We start from the raw sequence: 19080 nt of genomic DNA on the forward strand, positions 1-19080 counted from the left end.
CCTGTAGTGGTGTTCTAACAATCAGTTTGTAAGATGCAAAGATTTATATTACCCTTGAAGTAAAAAAAAAAGGCAACATTTGTATTGTACCCTCGTGCAATTGTATAGGAAGTAAAATATAAAGCGTTCAGTGGCATTTGGGGATACCATATGTAGTTAACTGTGGAACAAGAAGGATTTTACTGCAAAACATGAATATAAGCAAATACAAGATCTAATTGTTAAAAGTGTGCAAGAATACCAATATTTCAGAATATCCGAACATACCAACATAAGACTTAGACAAACCTGGGCAAAAACCGCATCATGACATCACCATCCCCTGTGGCTGCAGCCGCTCCAGCTGTGCTATCTGCGTAGGCTCCTGAACCAGCAATTGGAGAGTCTCCTACACGGCTGAACAAAAATAAAATAACAAATATGGGGTGCTCTTGAATTACATGGCTACGAATCGAAGTCCTAACAGCATCATGCTTTCAGTAAATTAAATTCAGGTCTCTCTGGCTAAGGCAGTTCTCTCTTTGCATTTAGTAGCCACTGAGTAACAAATTTGGTGACAGTTTTGAAAAGTCTATAAAAAAAATATAACTGGATGGGGTGGGGAAACTAGGGCGAAAAATAGCATCTCTTGAGTAACAGATGCTATAGTTTGCCACCTAAACAGCGTGCACATGGTTCTAATACAGAATGCTTCAAATTACTTTGATATTATTCCATACATTCTGCACATCTGACTTATCACAGAAATGAATATGCTACTTACCAGTATGCATCTGTTCTTGGCATGTAGGGCTGCTGACATTCATATCTGTGCATAGATCGCCGCCTAGTGTTGGGTCCGGATGTTTGCACGTTGTTGTCCTGGAAGAGTCTTCGAGGTATCCTGGGATAGGCGACTCCTCCCCTGGACTACAGTGCGCATGGGCATCCTCTCCATCCTCAGATTGTTTTTCGCCATTGTGGCAGTGATGGAGTAGATACAGAAAGTGATGGCCATGCTTACAGTAATTCTGAGAGCTGCAGCTGCTACAGGCGCCGGGGAGGAGGGAGGGCGATATGAATGTCAGCAGCCCTACATGCCAAGAACAGATGCATACTGGTAAGTAGCATATTCAGTTCGAGGCATGTGGGCTGCTGAATTCATATCTGTGCATAGAATGTATAGCAGTGCCCTCTATTAGCGGTGGCTACCAGTGCCAGCTGCGGCGGTCTGAAAAAGGGTTTTGAGAACAGCCTGTCCTACAGCTGCCTGCTGTTTTGATTGCACATATACACAATAGTGTTTGGTAAATGTGTGTGTGGTGGACCAGGTGGCTGCTCTACATATATCATACAGGGGAATATTTCCTAGAAAAGCCATTGAGGCCCCTAACTTACGTGTTGAGTGGGCTCGTGGGGGAATAGTTAATGTGCGTTTTGCCTTTTGATAACAAATTTGAATACACTTAACTATCCATCTGGCTATCCCTGCTTTGGAGATGGCGTTACCCTTGTGGTGTGGGGCAAAGGCAACGAACAGTTGTTTTGTCTTCCTAAAGGGTTTAGTCCTGTCGATGTAGTACATGAGGGCCCTCCTTACGTCTAGTGTATGGAGTGCTCGTTCCGCGACAGTTTGTGGGTTTTGGAAGAAAACGGGCAGTTCAATAGTTTGATTCATGTGGAACTGCGAGATTACCTTGGGCATGAATTTGGGGTTGGTACGTAGTACGACCCTGTTGGCGTGAACCTGTATAAATGGCTCTTGAACTGTTAGTGCCTGGAGTTCACTAACCCTTCTTAAAGAAGTGATTGCTACCAGGAAAGCTACTTTCCAGGTGAGGAATTGAATCTCGCATGAGTGGAGAGGTTCAAAGGGTGGACCCATCAGGCGTGTGAGGACCAGGTTGAGGTTCCACATTGGAGCCGGTGGGTGGCTTGGTGGAATGACTCGTTTGAGTCCTTCCAAGAATGCTTTGATGGCAGGCACTCTGAATAGTGAGAGGTGCTGCCTGGTTTGCAGATAGGCTGATATTGCGGTCAAATGGACACGTATAGAGGTGTACGCCAGATTGCATCGGTATAGGTGTAAGAGGTAACAAATGATGTTTTGGATGGATGCGTCCAGCGGGTTAATGTCAATATTACTGCAATAAATGACGAACCTTTTCCATTTGGCTGCATAGCAAGCTCTTGTAGTGGGTCTCCTGGCCTCCTTGATGATGTCCATACAGTCAGGTGGCAGGTTGAGGTAGCCAAACTCTAGGACTTCAGGAGCCAGATTGCCAGGTTCAGCTGTTGCGGATCTGGGTGCTGAATCTCTCCATGGTTCTGCGTCAAATGCGCGGGTTTGATCCGCAGCCTTTGATGCGGCACCACGGAAAGTTCGAGGAAGGTGGTGTATCATGGCTGGCGTGCCCACGTAGGAGCAACTAGGATGAGTGTCAGGGAGTGTTGTCTGAGTTTGCGAGCCACCAGCGGTATCAACGGCGCTGGGGGAAAAGCGTACGCAAATCTGCCGGACCAGTTCATCCATATCGCATTGCCCTGCGACTGCGGATGTGGGAACCTGGCGGCAAAGCTTTGGCATTTTGCGTTTTCGCTTGTGGCGAAGAGGTCTATCTCTGGATGACCCCACTGCTGGAAGTACGGTTGGAGTACTGATGGGTGTAACTCCCACTCGTGCATCTGGTGGCTGTGTCTGCTGAGCAGATCCGCCATCTGGTTGTCCTTGCCCGGGAGGTGCTCTGCCATGAGGAACATGTTCCTCTGAATGGCCCACTTCCACATGCTCTGAGCCAGATGAGACAACTGTGGAGAGTGTGTTCCTCCCTGCTTCTGTATGTAGTACATGGCAGTGATGTTGTCCGTCCGGATCAACACGACTTTGTTGCACAGATGTACTTTGAATGCCTTCATGGCCAGGAAGATTGCCATCAGTTCCAGAAGGTTGATGTGCATCTTCTTCTGTTGTGTCGTCCATAGTCCCTGCACTGTGTAGTGGAGTACATGAGCTCCCCATCCCTGGAGAGACGCGTCCGCTGTCAGTACTATTTGTGGAACAGGCTCTTGGAACGGTCGGCCCTTGCAAAGGTTTTGAGGATTCCACCAATGCAGAGAGTTGTATGCCCGACCGCTCACCAACACTAGGTCTTTCAACTGTCCTTGAGCCTGATTCCACTGACGTGCTAAGCACTCCTGAAGCGGGCGCATATGTAATCTCGCGTGTGGGACTATGAAGATGCAGGAGGCAATCATGCCTATCAACTGCATGAACACTCGTGCTGGAAGTGAGTGTTGGGGTTTGAACCTGGAGATCAGCATTTGCATGCTGTTGATCCCCACTAAATTTGGCTGAGCTGTGGCCGCCAGAGTGTCTATAGTCGCACCTAGGTACTGTTGTACGTGTGCGGGCTGGAGATGGGATTTTGGGTAATTTAGTGAGAACCCCAGACTGTGAAGGAGGTGAATGGTGCGGGATATGTGGCTGGCACATTGCTGGGCTGACTTCGCTTGAACGAGCCAGTCGTCCGGGTAAGGGTAGACGTGTATGTGCTGCCTCCGTAGATGTGCCGCCACAGTAGCTAGGCACTTTGTAAACACCCTTGGTGCCGTTGTCACGCCGATGGGAAGGACTCTGAATTAGTAGTGCTGTCCTTGAACAGTGAACCTGAGGTATTTTTTGTGTGATGGGTGAATGGGTATGTGGAAATACGCATCCTTGAGGTCCAGTGTGGCTAGAAAGTCTCCCTGCTTGAGCAGCGGGAGGACTTGCTGGAGAGTGAGCATGTGAAAATGCTCGGAAAGAATGTATCTGTTTAGGGGTCTCAGGTCTAATATAGGTCTGAGTGACCCGTCCTTCTTCGGTATTAAAAAGTACAGGGAGTACACCCCCGTACCTTGCTCGTGGACGGGTACGACCTCTATTGCGCCTTTTAGAAGCATGCTTTGCACCTCCTGCTGTAAGAGCGTTAAGTGCTCTGAGGACATAGGACGGTTTCTTGGAGGAATTGTGGGTGGAGTGGAGGTTAGCTCTAGACAGTAACCGTATTTGACAATATCTTTGACCCACCTGTCCGTGGTGATGGAGTTCCACGTGGACAGGAACCTTTGTAGCCTTCCCCCGACAGGTGTTATGTGGTCGGGAGGAAGGGAGAGGGTGTCACTGCTTGTTCTTGGGGGAGGATCTGGTGTTGCCGTAGCCGCGTCCTCTTCCCTTTGTACTGGAGCCACGATATCCACCCCGGGTGTTTTTATCGTAGGTGGTTTGTGTATTGCCCTTGTTGTATGTCTGCTGTGACCCCTGTCCTCTACCTGCTCCTCTATTTCCGGGGCGACGAAAGGAGCTGCTCCGAAAGGACTGAGTCTGGAGAGCCCCCATGGACTTTGCGGTGTCCGTGTCCTTTTTTATTTTCTCAAGGGTGGTGTCAACGTCCGGTCCGAATAAATAGTCGGGGTTGACAGGCTGGTTGAGTATATTATTTTGCACCTCAGGTTTGAATCCGGAGATTCGCAACCAGGCATGTCGTCGCAGCATGACGCTTGTGTTAATGGCCCTGGCAGCCGTGTCTGCGGCATCTAGTGCACACTTGATGGAAGCATTTGTGAGTAGCTGTCCCTCTCTGATAAGAATTTCTGCACCTTCTTTGTACTGGTCAGGGAGATGTTGGAGTAGTTGCTCCAATGTGTCATAGTGCGCTCTATCGTAGCGAGCGAGGAGCGCTTGAGTGTTGGCTATGCGCCATATGTTGGCAGCCTGGGCGGCAACTCGCTTGCCAGAGGTCTCTAACACCTTGGACTCTTTGTCCGGGGGAGGAGCGTCACCTGTCGTCTGCGAGTGTGCCCTCTTGCGAGCATTCGCTACGACAATGGAGTCTAGTGGTAATTGGCCTCTGATGTAAGTAGGGTCCCCAGGCGCCGATCTGTATTTCTTATCGATCCTGGGGTTTATCACTCGTGCCCTGGTGGGTTCTTTGAAGATGTCCTTGGCTGGTTTGAGGACCCCTTTCAACATGGGCAGAGTTTTTACATGTCTTTCTGAGGATGCGAAGGTGTCCATAAGAAAGTCGTCTTCGATGGTGTCAGAGTGAAGCTGCACTCCATGATTATTTGCGGCACGTTCGATAAGAGCGTTGAACGCTGCAGTGTCCTCTGTGGGAGATGTTTTCGCCCCATAGAGTTGTGGGTCCTGTGCATCTAGAGGTGCACCTGGATCTACAGGGTCGCCCCAAGTTTGATCAGGGTCCTGTTGGTAATCAGGGTCTATGTCTCCGTGGTAGGGGACTTGGTCACCCATGTAGTCCTCCAACACATCCGTGTCGGAGTGTGTGGGAGAGAATGATTGTGGATCCTGGTAGGACGAGTGGTAAGATTCGCTTAGGAGAGGTTCTGAGTCCACAGGCAGCTTCCTTTTTAGTGGGATCCGGAAAGGGTCCAAAGGTGGCTCCGAAGTTATCCTCCGTTCGTGGATAACCATCCTGCCGGTGTTGGCGTCGATGACATGTGACGGAGACGCCTCAGCAGGTGTAGTTGTGGTGTGGGTGACCCGTGTCCTGAGTTGGAATATTTTTGGGATCGTGGACAGAGGCAGGCCAAAAGTAATGTTGGCTGGCGCCGAAGAGGCTGCTGGAGCTTTTATTGGGCCGGAGCCCGACGTGTCCTGGAGGACCGTTTTGGTTTTGCTGCTTTGTGCTGCAACAGGTCGCACTTGGAGCGCCTTTGAGGCTTTCGCGCCGACCAGGTCTGTAGAGGCGGTCGTCGACTTTTTCGGCGCCGGCGGGTCATCGAGTCGAGGGGCGGGAATGACCGTCGACGTCTTCGATGCATGAGGCTTTGGTGTTGCCGTGGAAGCGATGTGAGACGCAGCCGGCAGTGTGACCTTTGGTGTCGGAGTCGATGGCGTTGACGCCGGGAGCCGATCAGGTTTGTTGGCACCGAAGGCCTTTTTCCGTATGCCGACTCCGACGTCAGCCGCTTCGAGTTCGGCACCGAAGTCTGGCTTGGTGCGCTCGGTGCCGACGCGTTTCGCTGGCGTCGAAGGTGTGGAAGACCTCGATCCGACCAGCGCCACTTTTGGTTTCGGTTTCGATTGAACCAGTGCAGCTTTCGGTTTCGGTTTGGAAGAAGGGAAACCAGCCGGTTTAGGTAATAATGGCTGCCGCTGAACGTCCGAGGCCGGGCCCGAGGGCGGGGCCGAAGAACTGCGGGATAGGTCTCGGGTAAGGCCCGAAGGCGATCCCTCGACCGGAGCCATAGACTGTGGCACTGGGCTCTCTTCAGTCTGAACGGGTAGGCCTTGCTCGTCATTGGAGCTACTCTCTTCGGCCCCTAAGGCCTCATCGTAGTCTCCTACCTCGGTGTCGTCTTCATCTCTGCGAAAGAGTGATTCGTCGACGTCGTTCGATCCGGAGTCATGTTCGGAAACGGGACTGGAGGGTAGGATCTCCAATTCTTCGACATCTTCGGTCTCGGCGTTGAAGATGTCTGCCGGGGCCGGTGCCGCGTGCTGCGCTTCGAGTCTTGCCGCTCGTCGATTCCGTAGAGTCTTCTTGGAACGGAACCGGGCACAGGCCATGCATGTCGATTCGTCGTGATCCGGCGAAAGGCATTTGTTGCACACCGGATGGACGTCGATGTGGGGATATTTCGCATTGCATACCGGACATCTCTTGAACGGTGTCCTCGATTCCATCGTCGATGTCGTCGATGGGCAGGTAAGAAGCGAAAAGTCGGTGCTGAAAGTTGTTAAACTAACAAAGGAGTATCGAAACCGATCGAGAAAACAGTACCGACGCGAACTAAAGGCCTTTTGGCCTCGATAAAGTTTTTCCTAACTTGAGTTAAGATAGCACATCCGAACCCAATGGCGGAAAAAAACAATCTGAGGATGGAGAGGATGCCCATGCGCACTGTAGTCCATGGGAGGAGTCACCTATCCCAGGATACCTCGAAGACTCTTCCAGGACAACAACGTGCAAACATCCGGACCCAACACTAGGCGGCGATCTATGCACAGATATGAATTCAGCAGCCCACATGCCTCGAACATGGACCTCGTCATACAAACACGATTGAATCATCATCACACTTTCTTCAGCTAATCCATGCCCTCAACAAAAGGGTCACTGGTATGCCTTACAAAGCTGCCACAAAATGACTACTAAAATCCAAACACATTGTCAACACAGCAAATATCAAACGGAAAAGGAATTGAAGCAAGATCTGAAGAAGGGCAGTCACAATGTATCTGAGTTAGGATGGTGGATTTGGATTATAGTAGCGTACTTTAGGTCCCGTGCGGGAGAGGACCCACCCACTATTCCATAGGTAGGTGAAAGCATCTTTTGCCTGGTTTATCATAGCCCCACTGTGGATCTTCTACAGCCGTATGCTGCACCAGCTGCGAGTACAGAAAGCTATCTTGTCTCTTCAAAGGCTTTAGGTCATAGCAACCAACCAGAACTTCACACGATAAGCAAAGTCAGCCAATACCGATCACGCAAGAAGGTAGAACCAGGTCTGAAAGGAGAGAGGATTCAAAATCTAAACAGCGTGATCTTAACTAGCTCAAATTTCCATACCACAGCAAAAGCACTTGGGGTATTTCCTAAGTAATGTACCAATGCAAAGTCACAAATCTGTAGCTCAGTGCCTAAGGTGACACATCCCTCTGATTGTCCTCAAATTGTTAACTGCATGGGGAGCTGCCTAGCACAGTAACGGGTTCCTATAAGCCCCCCTCTCACTCTTATTTACTTATCACTTCCTGGTTTCTGAAATATGATGTTAAAGGCACAGTACAACACCACACTGTAAATAAAACATCTCCACTTCAAGCTGCTCCAGCTACAATAGCAGTCTTTTCTCAGAAGTGTCCCACTTCTCCTTGGAGTCAGGTTGACCCTATGTCAAATATGCCAAAAATAATTACTACAGTCCTCATTTGTAGCCATAAGCACATGTATAAGCCAGAGGTTAAAGAAGACATCAAGGCTACTCACCTAGGACACAAGCAGAAGACAAAGACCACTAATCATTGGTGGTTTACAATCTCCCTGTCCAAATCTCAAAGTGCTCTCACACCCAATATTTTTATTCTTGTCCGGGTTTACTAACCGTACACCATAATGTGTATATGTTGTATTGCCACATTTATATAGCGCTTACTAGCCCTATGTGAAGTGCTGAAATGCTTGCTTACATCGATTGCATACTACAATGTGTAGGGTGTGTGGTTGGATGTGTGTTGTCTTTGTTTTGATTCTGTGTGGGAGGTGCATTTATTGTGTTATGGCACGCAGTGCTGATAGATGAAGTGTGAGAGGTAGCGGTACGGGTTATCTTGGAACGCCTGCAAGCCTGGGCAGAAGAGAACTCGGTCCTATCTGACATACAATATGGATTTAGAGAAGGTTTGGGGACGAATGAGCAGAGCTTAAATTTGGCCTTATTGGTGGGTAAATATGTGAGAGTCAAGAAAGGCCGTCTCTATGTGGCATTTGTTGACCTTACAGCGGGCTTTGACTCAGTAAGACATGACAGGTTGTCGGAGGTTCTCGGAGTTGTTGGGGTTGATCCTCATATTATTCTCTTTTTAAGGCGCTTGTATAGTGGTGCAATGGCGAGCGTGCGTTTTGGTATGGCAGGCGAGCTCACATCTGCCTTTCCTGTTAAAAGGGGGGGGTTCGGCAAGGCTGTGTGCAGGCCCCCTTTCTTTTTAATCTGTATACTAATGGACTGTGCCCAGCTCTCCTTAGGAACTATCAAGATTTCCCTTACGTGAACGGACGTCCTATACCTGCTCTCCTCTACGCGGATGATGCAGTATTAATGTCAAGAACTCAAATAGGTCTCCAGAGGACCCTAGATAGTTTTACTGTTTTTATGAAGGATCTTGGCCTTACTATTAATATTTCTAAGACTTTCACAATGAGTTGTGGCCGTGGGTGTCAGAGGATAAAAAGTATGTTTGTGGACAGGCAAAAAATTGGTACAGACGAAAAGTTTTTCCTACCTAGGTATTTTATTCAATCAAGGTGACTTGTGGGCTCAAGCTATTCTTGCAAAAAAACTGGCATTTATCAAGACAACAGCTACCTTGGTATCTTTTTCGAGAAAGCTAGGTAGGAAGCCGCCAAGTGAGCAGATTCAAATTTAGAACACCAAATGCACTGCTAATGCAATGTATGGGGCGGGAGTATGGAGTTTTGCTAATACCCTCCCTATACAAACTGTGGAAATAATTTCTTAAGATACATTTTATTGGTGCCAGCCAACTCACCTTCTTATGCCTGTCACGCCGAGCTGGGCCTTCCTCTCATCTCCGATCATATTAAACTAGAACCAATTCTACTGTGGCACAGGATCAGGTCAAAGGACCAGCCTAAGCTAAATAGGGAGATCATACAGGATTGCTTTAATCTGGAAGGGGCTTTAAAGATCCCATGGGTAAAGTATGTGTGTGATTTTATGAACGGTATTGGGCACTCAGAATACTTTACTGACCCTAGGTCCTTACAGGCAATCCCCAGAAAGGAGTGTCTTCAACTATTGGTTACAATAAGAATGACAGGAGAAATTTTAAAACCCAGTGTAAGGCAACATCAGTTAATTATAACCACGTCATTTATGGAACCTTAACTTACATTTGCATCTGGCGGTTTCAACAGGCGGTTATTAACTTGGTTTAGGCTGGACATCGTCCACAGACTTGTGATCTTCCCAAATGTTAATGACTGGTCTCGGGATTTGACTCCGTGTCCGTGTGACAACCATTCTACCCAGTCCACCATTCATTTGGTTTTATTTTGTAAATTTTATGTATCTTGAGGAAAGCGCGGATCTTACCGCTTTTAAAACAGGGTTTACGGCAATGCCGCCCTGCATTAATTAGACTACAGTTTCTGGAGGACGAACAAACTGCCTGGTGTTTAGCCATGTTCTTTAAGAAGGTACTCCTCCAAAGGAAATCCATTATAACGAATGAATTATGGGCATTTGATATTTTTATGGTTTCACCACTGTAGTTTCAATATTAACTGATATTTTAATATATCAATGTATGGAAGGAGTGGGCAAGTACTCTGTCAACAATAAATTATTGTAGTCCAAAGAAATTATTTTCTGAAGTCCAAGAAATTTCTTCCAAAAAGATTCTTTTATTCTTCCAAATTATTTTCAAGTTGGTGCTCCAACATATTCTAACCATTGGTGACTAACTTACCGTCTCACATAAGGGACACTATGGATGTTGTAAACAAATTGCAAGATATTAAATGAGAACAGGGTATGAGTCTAGTCACACTAGATGTGGTCGGACTCTACACTTGTATTGATCATGTGAGAGGTGTGGAGGCATTGAATTATTTTCTAAGCAGTCGCAGTGCAAGTTTGAGGGACCACTCTATGATGCTAGTGGAAATGAGTCAATTAATATTGAACAATAATTTTTTTCTTTTTGAGGATGAGTGGTTTCATCAGATTAGGGGGACAACGATGGGTTCCAGGTTTGCTCCCTCTTATGCCAACCTCTTTATGGGTTGGTATGAGAGGGAGCATGCCTGGGGTCGGAATGCTTCAGAATGGACAGATTATATTCTGTTTTGGGTCCGCTTTATTGATGATGTTTTAATGATTTGGAGAGGAAACACCGAGAAACTGAATGAGTATTTGCTAGATCTCAATTGTAATAATTTTAATATTACTTTTAAGATGGGATGCAGCTCAGAAAGGATACATTTTCTGGAATGTGGAATTATTCATTCATTATTCATTGATGGGGACTCCATCAATAGTAAATTATTCAGAAAAAGCACTGCTACTAATTCTTTACTGAGGGCTGAAAGTGCCCATCCAGTTTCAGTGATTGGAGGGATCCCTTATGGGAGATGGTGAGGATACGCAGGAATTGTAGTTTACAAACGGATTCATTAAGGCGTTGGACAATCTCCACAAACGATTATCAGAGAGGATATTCCAAAAATATTCTCCATAAAGCCAGGAGCAGGATAATGTAGGTTGAGAGAAATACTACTTTAGTACAGAAAGACAGAAGCAGCTCTGCCGAGCGAATATCATTTGTGACAACCTATTGTTCCCAAAAAAATGTCATTTTTAAGGCTCTGAGAAGAAATCGGGGTCTATTAAGAGGTGTACCGGGTTTAATCAATGTTATTGGGGATAAACCTGGGGTGGTATACAAACATAGTCCAACTATAAGAGAAATGATCACAAGGAATTATATTGAACCTGTAGTAAATGTGAAATTGAATTGGTTGCCTAAACCACCGAATGGTTTCTTTACTTGTGGATCTTGTAATGTGTGTGATATGGGCATCAATAAGATCAAAAATGTTATGTATAACACTATGAAAAGATATATTATTAAGGAATTCATCAATTGCAACAGCATGGGCGTTATCTAAGCCATAATATGCGCTTGTGGAAAGATCTATATCGGTAGTACTAAGCGTAGTTTAAAGCTTAGGATACAGGAACATAGAAGATCCATAATGAATCATGATAACAGATCCCTCTGTATTTGCATATTAAAGAGAAACATCCGTGGGGGAACAGTATTAAGTTCCATGGTATGCAGAGAATTTTACCAGGAAAAAGAGGAGGTAATTGGGAACTCAGGATTAGACAAAATGAAGCTAGATGGATAAGTCGTTGTAGATCGATGGAGCTGGGGCTTAACAGTGATACAGAGCTCCACTACTTTTTGGAATGATGGAATCAATAGTATATGCATAAATGTGGGTCTGTATTTGTATGACGGTTTGGACATAGGGTTACTTCGTACCATCATTTGTGGATTTTTTTCATGTGTCAAATAAGACAGTGTATACTTTAAATTTGGAAGTGATAGCAACCTGGGATACGCATACAGTAAGAAGGTGCAGTTTAATTAGCTTGGACCATTCAGTATTCTCGAGGAGTTATTTATTTAGAGAATAAGATTAGTGGTTTATACTTTGTAAGCATCTACGATTGACTAATTGTATACCACTGCAGTGGTCTTAATATTGGATTTATCAATTGAGGTTAAAAAACAAAGCACACAGGATCCCTGTTCCCAAGGGTAGCAAGTAATATATATGCCTGATTTGATGGGCCACCGGCATTAGGAAGCACTCATGGATTAGTGTAAAGCCTTGACGAACTCGCAATTAGTGGTGCTGAACTGTAAAAGTTATTGGATAATATTATTGTTCTGTTGAAGTAAATATATGGGAATACGCTGGATTTGCGCGGCCGCTCCCATGCGGACTGGGCAGGAAGCACTAATGGATTCATTAAGTTAAAGACACAGCGCATTACGATCATGATGGATTGTGAGAATGCTTGAGAATAGTAAGGATGTGGGATACTGATCTGATTGGCCAATGGTATGAGGACCGAGTAGGAAGCACTCGTGTTACGCAAATTGCAGGTTTAGGGAGTGGGAAATATGATTGGCCAACAATCTTTGTTGGGAACGTTCTACGCACCAGTATAGCTGTTCAATGGCGAAGGCTGAATAATGAATTTGATTGGTTGACAACGTACGGACCAGAGAGGAAACTGTTTATGTTAATTAAGGAGGGGAATGGCAGGACACGTGATTGGCTGAATAATAGTATATAAAGGAAAAGTAAAAGACACAAGGTAATAGCGGTGTTATTCGAAAGGAGGTGGAGGCCACGAGGAACCCAGTGCCAGAATAGAAGGTATGAGGATATAACTGAAGATTTGGTTGTTTCAGGATGATGCTCTGTCTAATTAGGTTCAGAAAGGAATACTGATTTGGTCCTTCTGTGTCATGTTTTAGGACTCTATATGTGGAGAATACCCTCTATTTAACTAGAACGGACATAGAATGAGGTGAGGATTAAGGATGGGAAACGGAGGCTACTGTAGTAAATAGTAATATGGGAATAATATGATTATTATGTTATTTCTTATTTAGAAAGCTTTTAAATTGATTGAAAAACAAAGACTGGGATGATACTGGCACTAATCCAGAACTAATATTTCACACCACCGCGGTAATATTTAGGAGGTATGCGATAGATTATCTTATCGTAAAAAGAATTAACGATACTAAGGATGAAATGGGACAGCCAATTATAATAAAGTCTAGGAATAATGAATTATATTAAAATAAATTGCAATTAGAAAATTGACAATCATATTTTATCCTATTTAGATAACGTTTAATTTGATGAGAACTAAATAACAGACCTGGATGATACTGATATCCTTCCAAGATTGGTATTTAAAGCCGTTGTGTCATTATTTAGGAGGTATGTGACAGGTCAATATATTGAAACGAAAATGAGAGATTATTATAATCAAAATTGGATAGAGAATTGTAATAAAGTACATGAGTATGAATATTCTTTCAGATCATTTTGTGTGATCTAAATCTCAGCATGACAAATTAACATGTTATTCTTTTCAATATTATGTGATTATGGTTTTGGGTAAATTCTTCAAAAATAAGATTGTCATTTAGGCAGGATATAGAGGTAAATTCTTCAAATTTAAGATTGTCATATAGGCAGGATGTGTAGGTTATAGATGTACTTGATAACATTAATTTGACTGTAAGCAGGAATTGGGTTATAGAGACGTATGATTTACTCATTAGTGATAATTTCTTTTTTATTCTTGCAGCCCTGATGAGGTCCCAAGGGGAACGAAACGCGTTGGCTGTGTTTATATGTAACTAAGATTGTGTTTGGACTTCTAGAATGTGTTGGAGCACCAACTTGAAAATAATTTGAAAGAATAAAATAATCTTTTTGGAAGAAATTTCTTGGACTTCAGAAAATAATTTCTTTGGACTACAATAATTTATTGTTGACAGAGTACTTGTCCACTCCTTCCATACATTGATATATTGTTTGTTCCAGAGTGTTTTTTTTACGGTGGGCCACTGGAGGTGGAGTGGAATATATACGTTCAGTATTATTGTATCAATTTTATATTCTTCAGTGCACACATATTGGACCCTCATCATTTTGGATGTTTGATATTTTAATATTTTTATATGAATGCTGTTTTTACAATGTGTGTAATTCTGTGATAATACGTATTTTTATGTGCTTTTATGATTGTTAAAACATCAGTCGAATAAAGCTTTCCTTGACTTGACTTGAGATAGATGCACAGTTTATGGTTTCAGCTTTGAGCAGCTCTGCAGGTCCCTTTTCTGTATTTCTTAGATGGTTACTGTACTGGCCTGCCCATTCTGAGATCTAAGGTTTAAAGTGTATGGTCCCGAGCAAGCATAGGTTAAAGGAACAATTGGTGGAGAGATCTGCTGGGATGGACTTAGTTAATGTCATCTCAAATCGGATTGTCATTGTGAGAGTGCAATAAGTGACTGTAGTATGTTGCTGAACCAGACCTGCAGTGTTAGACAAAATTACAGTCTTCCTTTGGCCAGCGGTATGTGGCAGATCTCTTCAATTATTTAGTGCCTGTTCAGTTGGTGATGTGTGATTTATTACTGTGGACTGGTATAGTACTGGGAGATGGATATGACCCTTAGCAATTTTGTGTTATGTGAGTGTAAGAGTGTCACGCAGCACAAGGGAATCATTAACCAGCCTGTTTGAACTACAGAGTGTTAAGGTATTAGTTTTACAGTGGGTTACATATTGTATTGGAATTGAGTATATATCGTGTCCGAAGCCAACAGTTCTGGTGTCTGGTACATTTCATATTTTAACTTTGGGAAGGAATGATGGGAAGTTGTCTCTCTCCTTCTGGAAAAATGATTTGCTAAGTGAGATTAGATGCAGAATTTGAATAACTGAAGTTTTTCCTGTTGTTTTGAAAAGCAAATGCGTCTATCTGATATTTGAACTAGATTCTCTCTTCTGCTGCTGTAGATTATTTAATGGTTCACAGTAATGAGGTTCTGTTACCTTGACAGACTGAGACTATGATATACTATGAATCATTGATGTATTTATTATTTGGATGTTTGAAGCGGCATTCGCATTTTGGAACACTTTATTAAACTTTAAGATAAAGTAATTGCCAGTGCCCTTACAACAGTGTTTTTTCCGATAAAAAAGACTATTTTGTGGTAATTTACTGTAGTATTCTAACAATTAATAAAACATCTCAAGGCAGCCTCGTCATTGAATCTGGTCACTAGGCATCATATTTTAAGTCAAGGTAATACAGTTTCTTTGTAGGTCCATGTTGTTTTCTAGGTGTTAAAATTAGGTGGATGCTTATACCCCTTACCCTGGAACTTTGTGCGTTTGCCCGTTGGTAGATGTCCCAGCTGCAATATTTCCAGCTTTATCAATCACAATCATGCCTGCAAAGTTAAAGAAATATAAGTTTTAAAAACAGATCTCATGTGTGATCGATAAGAACTAATGCTCATATCTAAACAATTGTGCACACAATACTTTCAAGTAAGTATGCAAAACATATCTGCAGAAGCAATTTATCTTTTTCTTTTTTTTTTAAATTGGAAACAGTAGCTATTTAAGTCAGCGGATGGAACTTACCACTCTGAAAATCTGCTGTTATGGGAGATTGTATGGAATCGTACATTTAGAATGCCCTACAGGAGGGGTTGCACACAGACAAAATGTACACATAATCTTAACTTTATGGTAAGCAAACCTTAGTGCATTTCACACCCAAATCGACCACTTATCTTTAGTATCAAAAAGACCGGAGTGCATTAGCACACCCAGAGTAAAAAGCACCAAAACACTGCCATAGTGTCTGGGGATACAGCGGTAGGGAATTCTCCATCTGAGAAGTTCTCCGGTGGAGAAATCTAAAACGTAAAGTAAAGTAACACTTTGATTTGAAGATCGGCTCCGTTGATTAAAAAAAGGGCTGCATGAGAAGTAAAGTGGCAAAACATGCATGAAGACAACAAGTAAATATGACAATTCAAGCACTTAGGTGGATCAGCCACATCTGTAACACCACCAATCTAGTCATCAACCCTTACAATCCACCCACATGTAACACAGGGTAAGGATGTGCAGTATCTCTGTGACTTTAAGGGTTTCAACAATTGTACGAAACGGCCTGCTACAGTACCAATTCAGTGAAGGATGGAGAAAGTTTTGAAAGGTACAGCTGAATTCCTTATGTAGCAATTATACATTTTGTCAGTGGGCTCAGAACAGCTATATTGTATAGCTTTTGGGATAATAGATTCACAAAACAAGATGCAAAGCTCTGCTAGACCATACGTCCTATAAAGTCTTTGCTGCAATCCCAATTCCCCACACAGCTGGAGCTCAGAGTCCTACAAGAAAGGTAGGTAATGGAGGGAAATGTAAAAGGTACTGGTAGCATTCATTACTGCATGCTCTGCTATCTCAAATAAAATGTGTAGCACGGTTCTGTCAAGGTAGATGGAATGTGGGTATATTCCTGAGGTGTACCTAACCTACTGCAGGTTCTCCGCTGAGGATTGAATTCCAATTTTTGTGAACACATAAGGTGCATACTAGTCTCCAAGTGGTCGCTTTGTAGATACAAATTAAAGAGAAATTAAGAAAAGCAGCATTAGGTAGATGCTTTGTTCCTTGTAGAGTGAGCTCTCAAATACCTTATAAGCACGCATATTGATTTCTGATTGCACAATAATCAATGCATTAAATTAAACAACCCCCTTGATATGAACCGCTTATTAGTAGGGTTTCCTAAAGTTTCCTGGGCTTAGGAGGCCAAAGAGTTGCATGGATCTCCTAGTATTCAAGGTCCTCTCAAAGGCCTTACTAAAAAGAATATCCTTCTCTGCGATGACTTCTATATGGGGCCCCATCCTCACATGCTTATGTGTTATGATCTTTTTAGGCTTGTACAAATAAGGCATCTGCGAGCCAACAAGTGTGGCTTCAAACAGGTACACAACACAAGGGCACTTGACATACAGCATCAACAGTGTTTTATCAGTATAGAGTAAGCCTGGGACTTCAAGGTGGCCTAGTCTCATCTTTATTGCTTTTCATTAGGGATAGAGCCTACTCATCCAATTACTGGGCTATCAGATGTTTCCTCAGTACTCTATTCTTTCTTATGCAACGATGCATTTTCCACTTCAGACCAGTATGTTACAGCTTTACACTACTTGGCCAATGGAGCTTTCCGTTATGAAGTAATGTCTCATTTAGCCAATTGTAGGGCCAGATACACTGGTTTACGTGCTTTAGGTCTTTTAAAAAGCTACAAAATACACACTTCATCATTCAGCTGATCCATATGTTCAGTCATATTTGAAAGTACCACTGTGCCCACTGCCAAAACTCCTCAATTTCAGGACATTCCCATTTCACATGCATAAAACCAGCTTGTGACTGTGAAATCATGGAGACCCCAGGGTATATCCTACTGATCCTACGTAGAGTTAGGTAGGCCCTATGTAGCATATTAAGGTGAATATATTTAAACCTGGTGTTGTGTGATAATTTGTGTTGATAGTTTATGGATCTTTGCTATTATTCATCATTAAATGCCACTAATCTAGGTTTCCCACTTACCTCCAAGGATACACCAGTGTGCTCTATTAGTGCATTTTACAGCCAACTGACAAATTTTTTTTGCCCCACAGAGTAAAGGGCTTGTATCAGCAGGTGTGTTTGCCGCTCATTTGGATTGGTCGTCCAGTGTCTATTTTTAGGTTTGTGCCTTCTCCTGTGCCTTAAAATTGGTCCTCTATAAAGCTCGCATTCCTACTCCAACGTTTGAAGCACGGCCATTGTACCTGCTCTAAATAAATCTTCCACTATTGTGATTCGGGTTTCTTCCCAAGGTCCTACATCTCTTGCAAGGATCCATCCTGTTGGCGAGGGGATACCCATAATAGGTAGAGCCAGGGCATACGGTGACATCGCTTGTGAGGGATGCATGACAGAACTATGCATACAGTTGTAATGCATGCCTTTACAAGGCGGACATTATAACACATAACCTACCACCAATTTGTTTTTTTATAACACATTTACCTTTACCACGCATGCCTTTACAGCGAATTTTGTTGTAAAAGCATGAATGGTAAAGACATATGCGTGGTAAAGGTTTTACAAGTAAATATGAGTATTTTACTAGTAAGAATAAACTCTTTCTATATATCTATATCTATATTTACCAAAGCCCGAGATGCACATAGACACTTTAATAACTGTGTGCTTGTTTACTTTCATTGTATTCCGCACTTTACTTCAATTATATGTGGAGAAATTCAGCAAGTTAAAAATTGCTGACTTTGTTTTATATAGAAATCGATGAGATGATTAAATGATAGGATACATTTTTGAAATTTTAGATATGTTGAGTGAGTACAATTTCTATTGAAATCAAATTGGGCTTGTATCTTAACCAGGTCATGAATGATGTAATATGTGAAGTCATCAGCAGTGTATTGCGGGGGCGCGAGTTATAGTTAGCTGAACTAGCTATAACACCGGAATTTCTATGGTTTTGTACGAGTGAAATGTCCAACTAACTAGAACGTTCCTGAAACCTATGGTTTTTTCAATCTATATCTATATCTATATATATATCTATATATATATATTTATATTATCTACTGGCGGTCGCCAGTAGATAGTTATAGTTAGGACCGTGTTTCCATAGGAAATCCGCAACATTCTATTTGGAATAGCTTTGGCGCCGGTTGACGAATCCTCGCGAAATTTTCAAAATAGGTGGGGCGCTCCGCTCCTACCCTGAAAGTCTCGGGGGGATTCGTCAAGCGGGGGCTGAGAAAAAAGGGGGGTCCCAAAACGCGTTTTCCCCATGCAATTTTCCATAGGGACCTTTAGTCCAAGGTACAGCCCAAACGGCTGAACAGAATTACTTGAAATATGGCAGAGAGGTAGTCCTCAGCTCAGGGATGTGCCTTTTGCATATACGGAGTCAATCTGTTCAGTAGTTCCTGAGAAAATCAAAAGTAAAATCATATACATATGTGGGCGGAGCCTAACCACACATCTCATCCTGAGATCTGATTGGCTGTCAGCACTTCATCCAAGAAGTGTTGGCAGCCATCTTGGGACCAATATACATGATAGCACCTCATTAAAAAGCATTGCAGTTAATAGAAGGTTTTAAGACTTTAGTTACATT

At 43.4% G+C, this 19080-nt stretch overlaps 1 protein-coding gene across 1 annotated transcript in view; it reads right to left on the reverse strand.

Moving 5' to 3' along the window:
* AGA (aspartylglucosaminidase) overlaps window positions 1-19080 on the reverse strand; it is a 182938-nt gene that overhangs the window by 56150 nt on the left and 107708 nt on the right. The window contains exons 6-7 of the mRNA XM_085641874.1: window positions 15223-15298; window positions 289-396 (exon numbers count right to left, since the gene is read on the reverse strand). Coding sequence (XP_085498000.1) covers window positions 289-396; window positions 15223-15298 — 184 coding nt within the window. The remainder of the gene's footprint in view (window positions 1-288; window positions 397-15222; window positions 15299-19080) is intronic.

This window comes from Triturus cristatus, chromosome 2_2 (assembly GCF_964204655.1).
Source record: "Triturus cristatus chromosome 2_2, aTriCri1.1, whole genome shotgun sequence".
In the NCBI taxonomy this organism is placed as follows: Eukaryota; Metazoa; Chordata; class Amphibia; order Caudata; family Salamandridae; genus Triturus; species Triturus cristatus.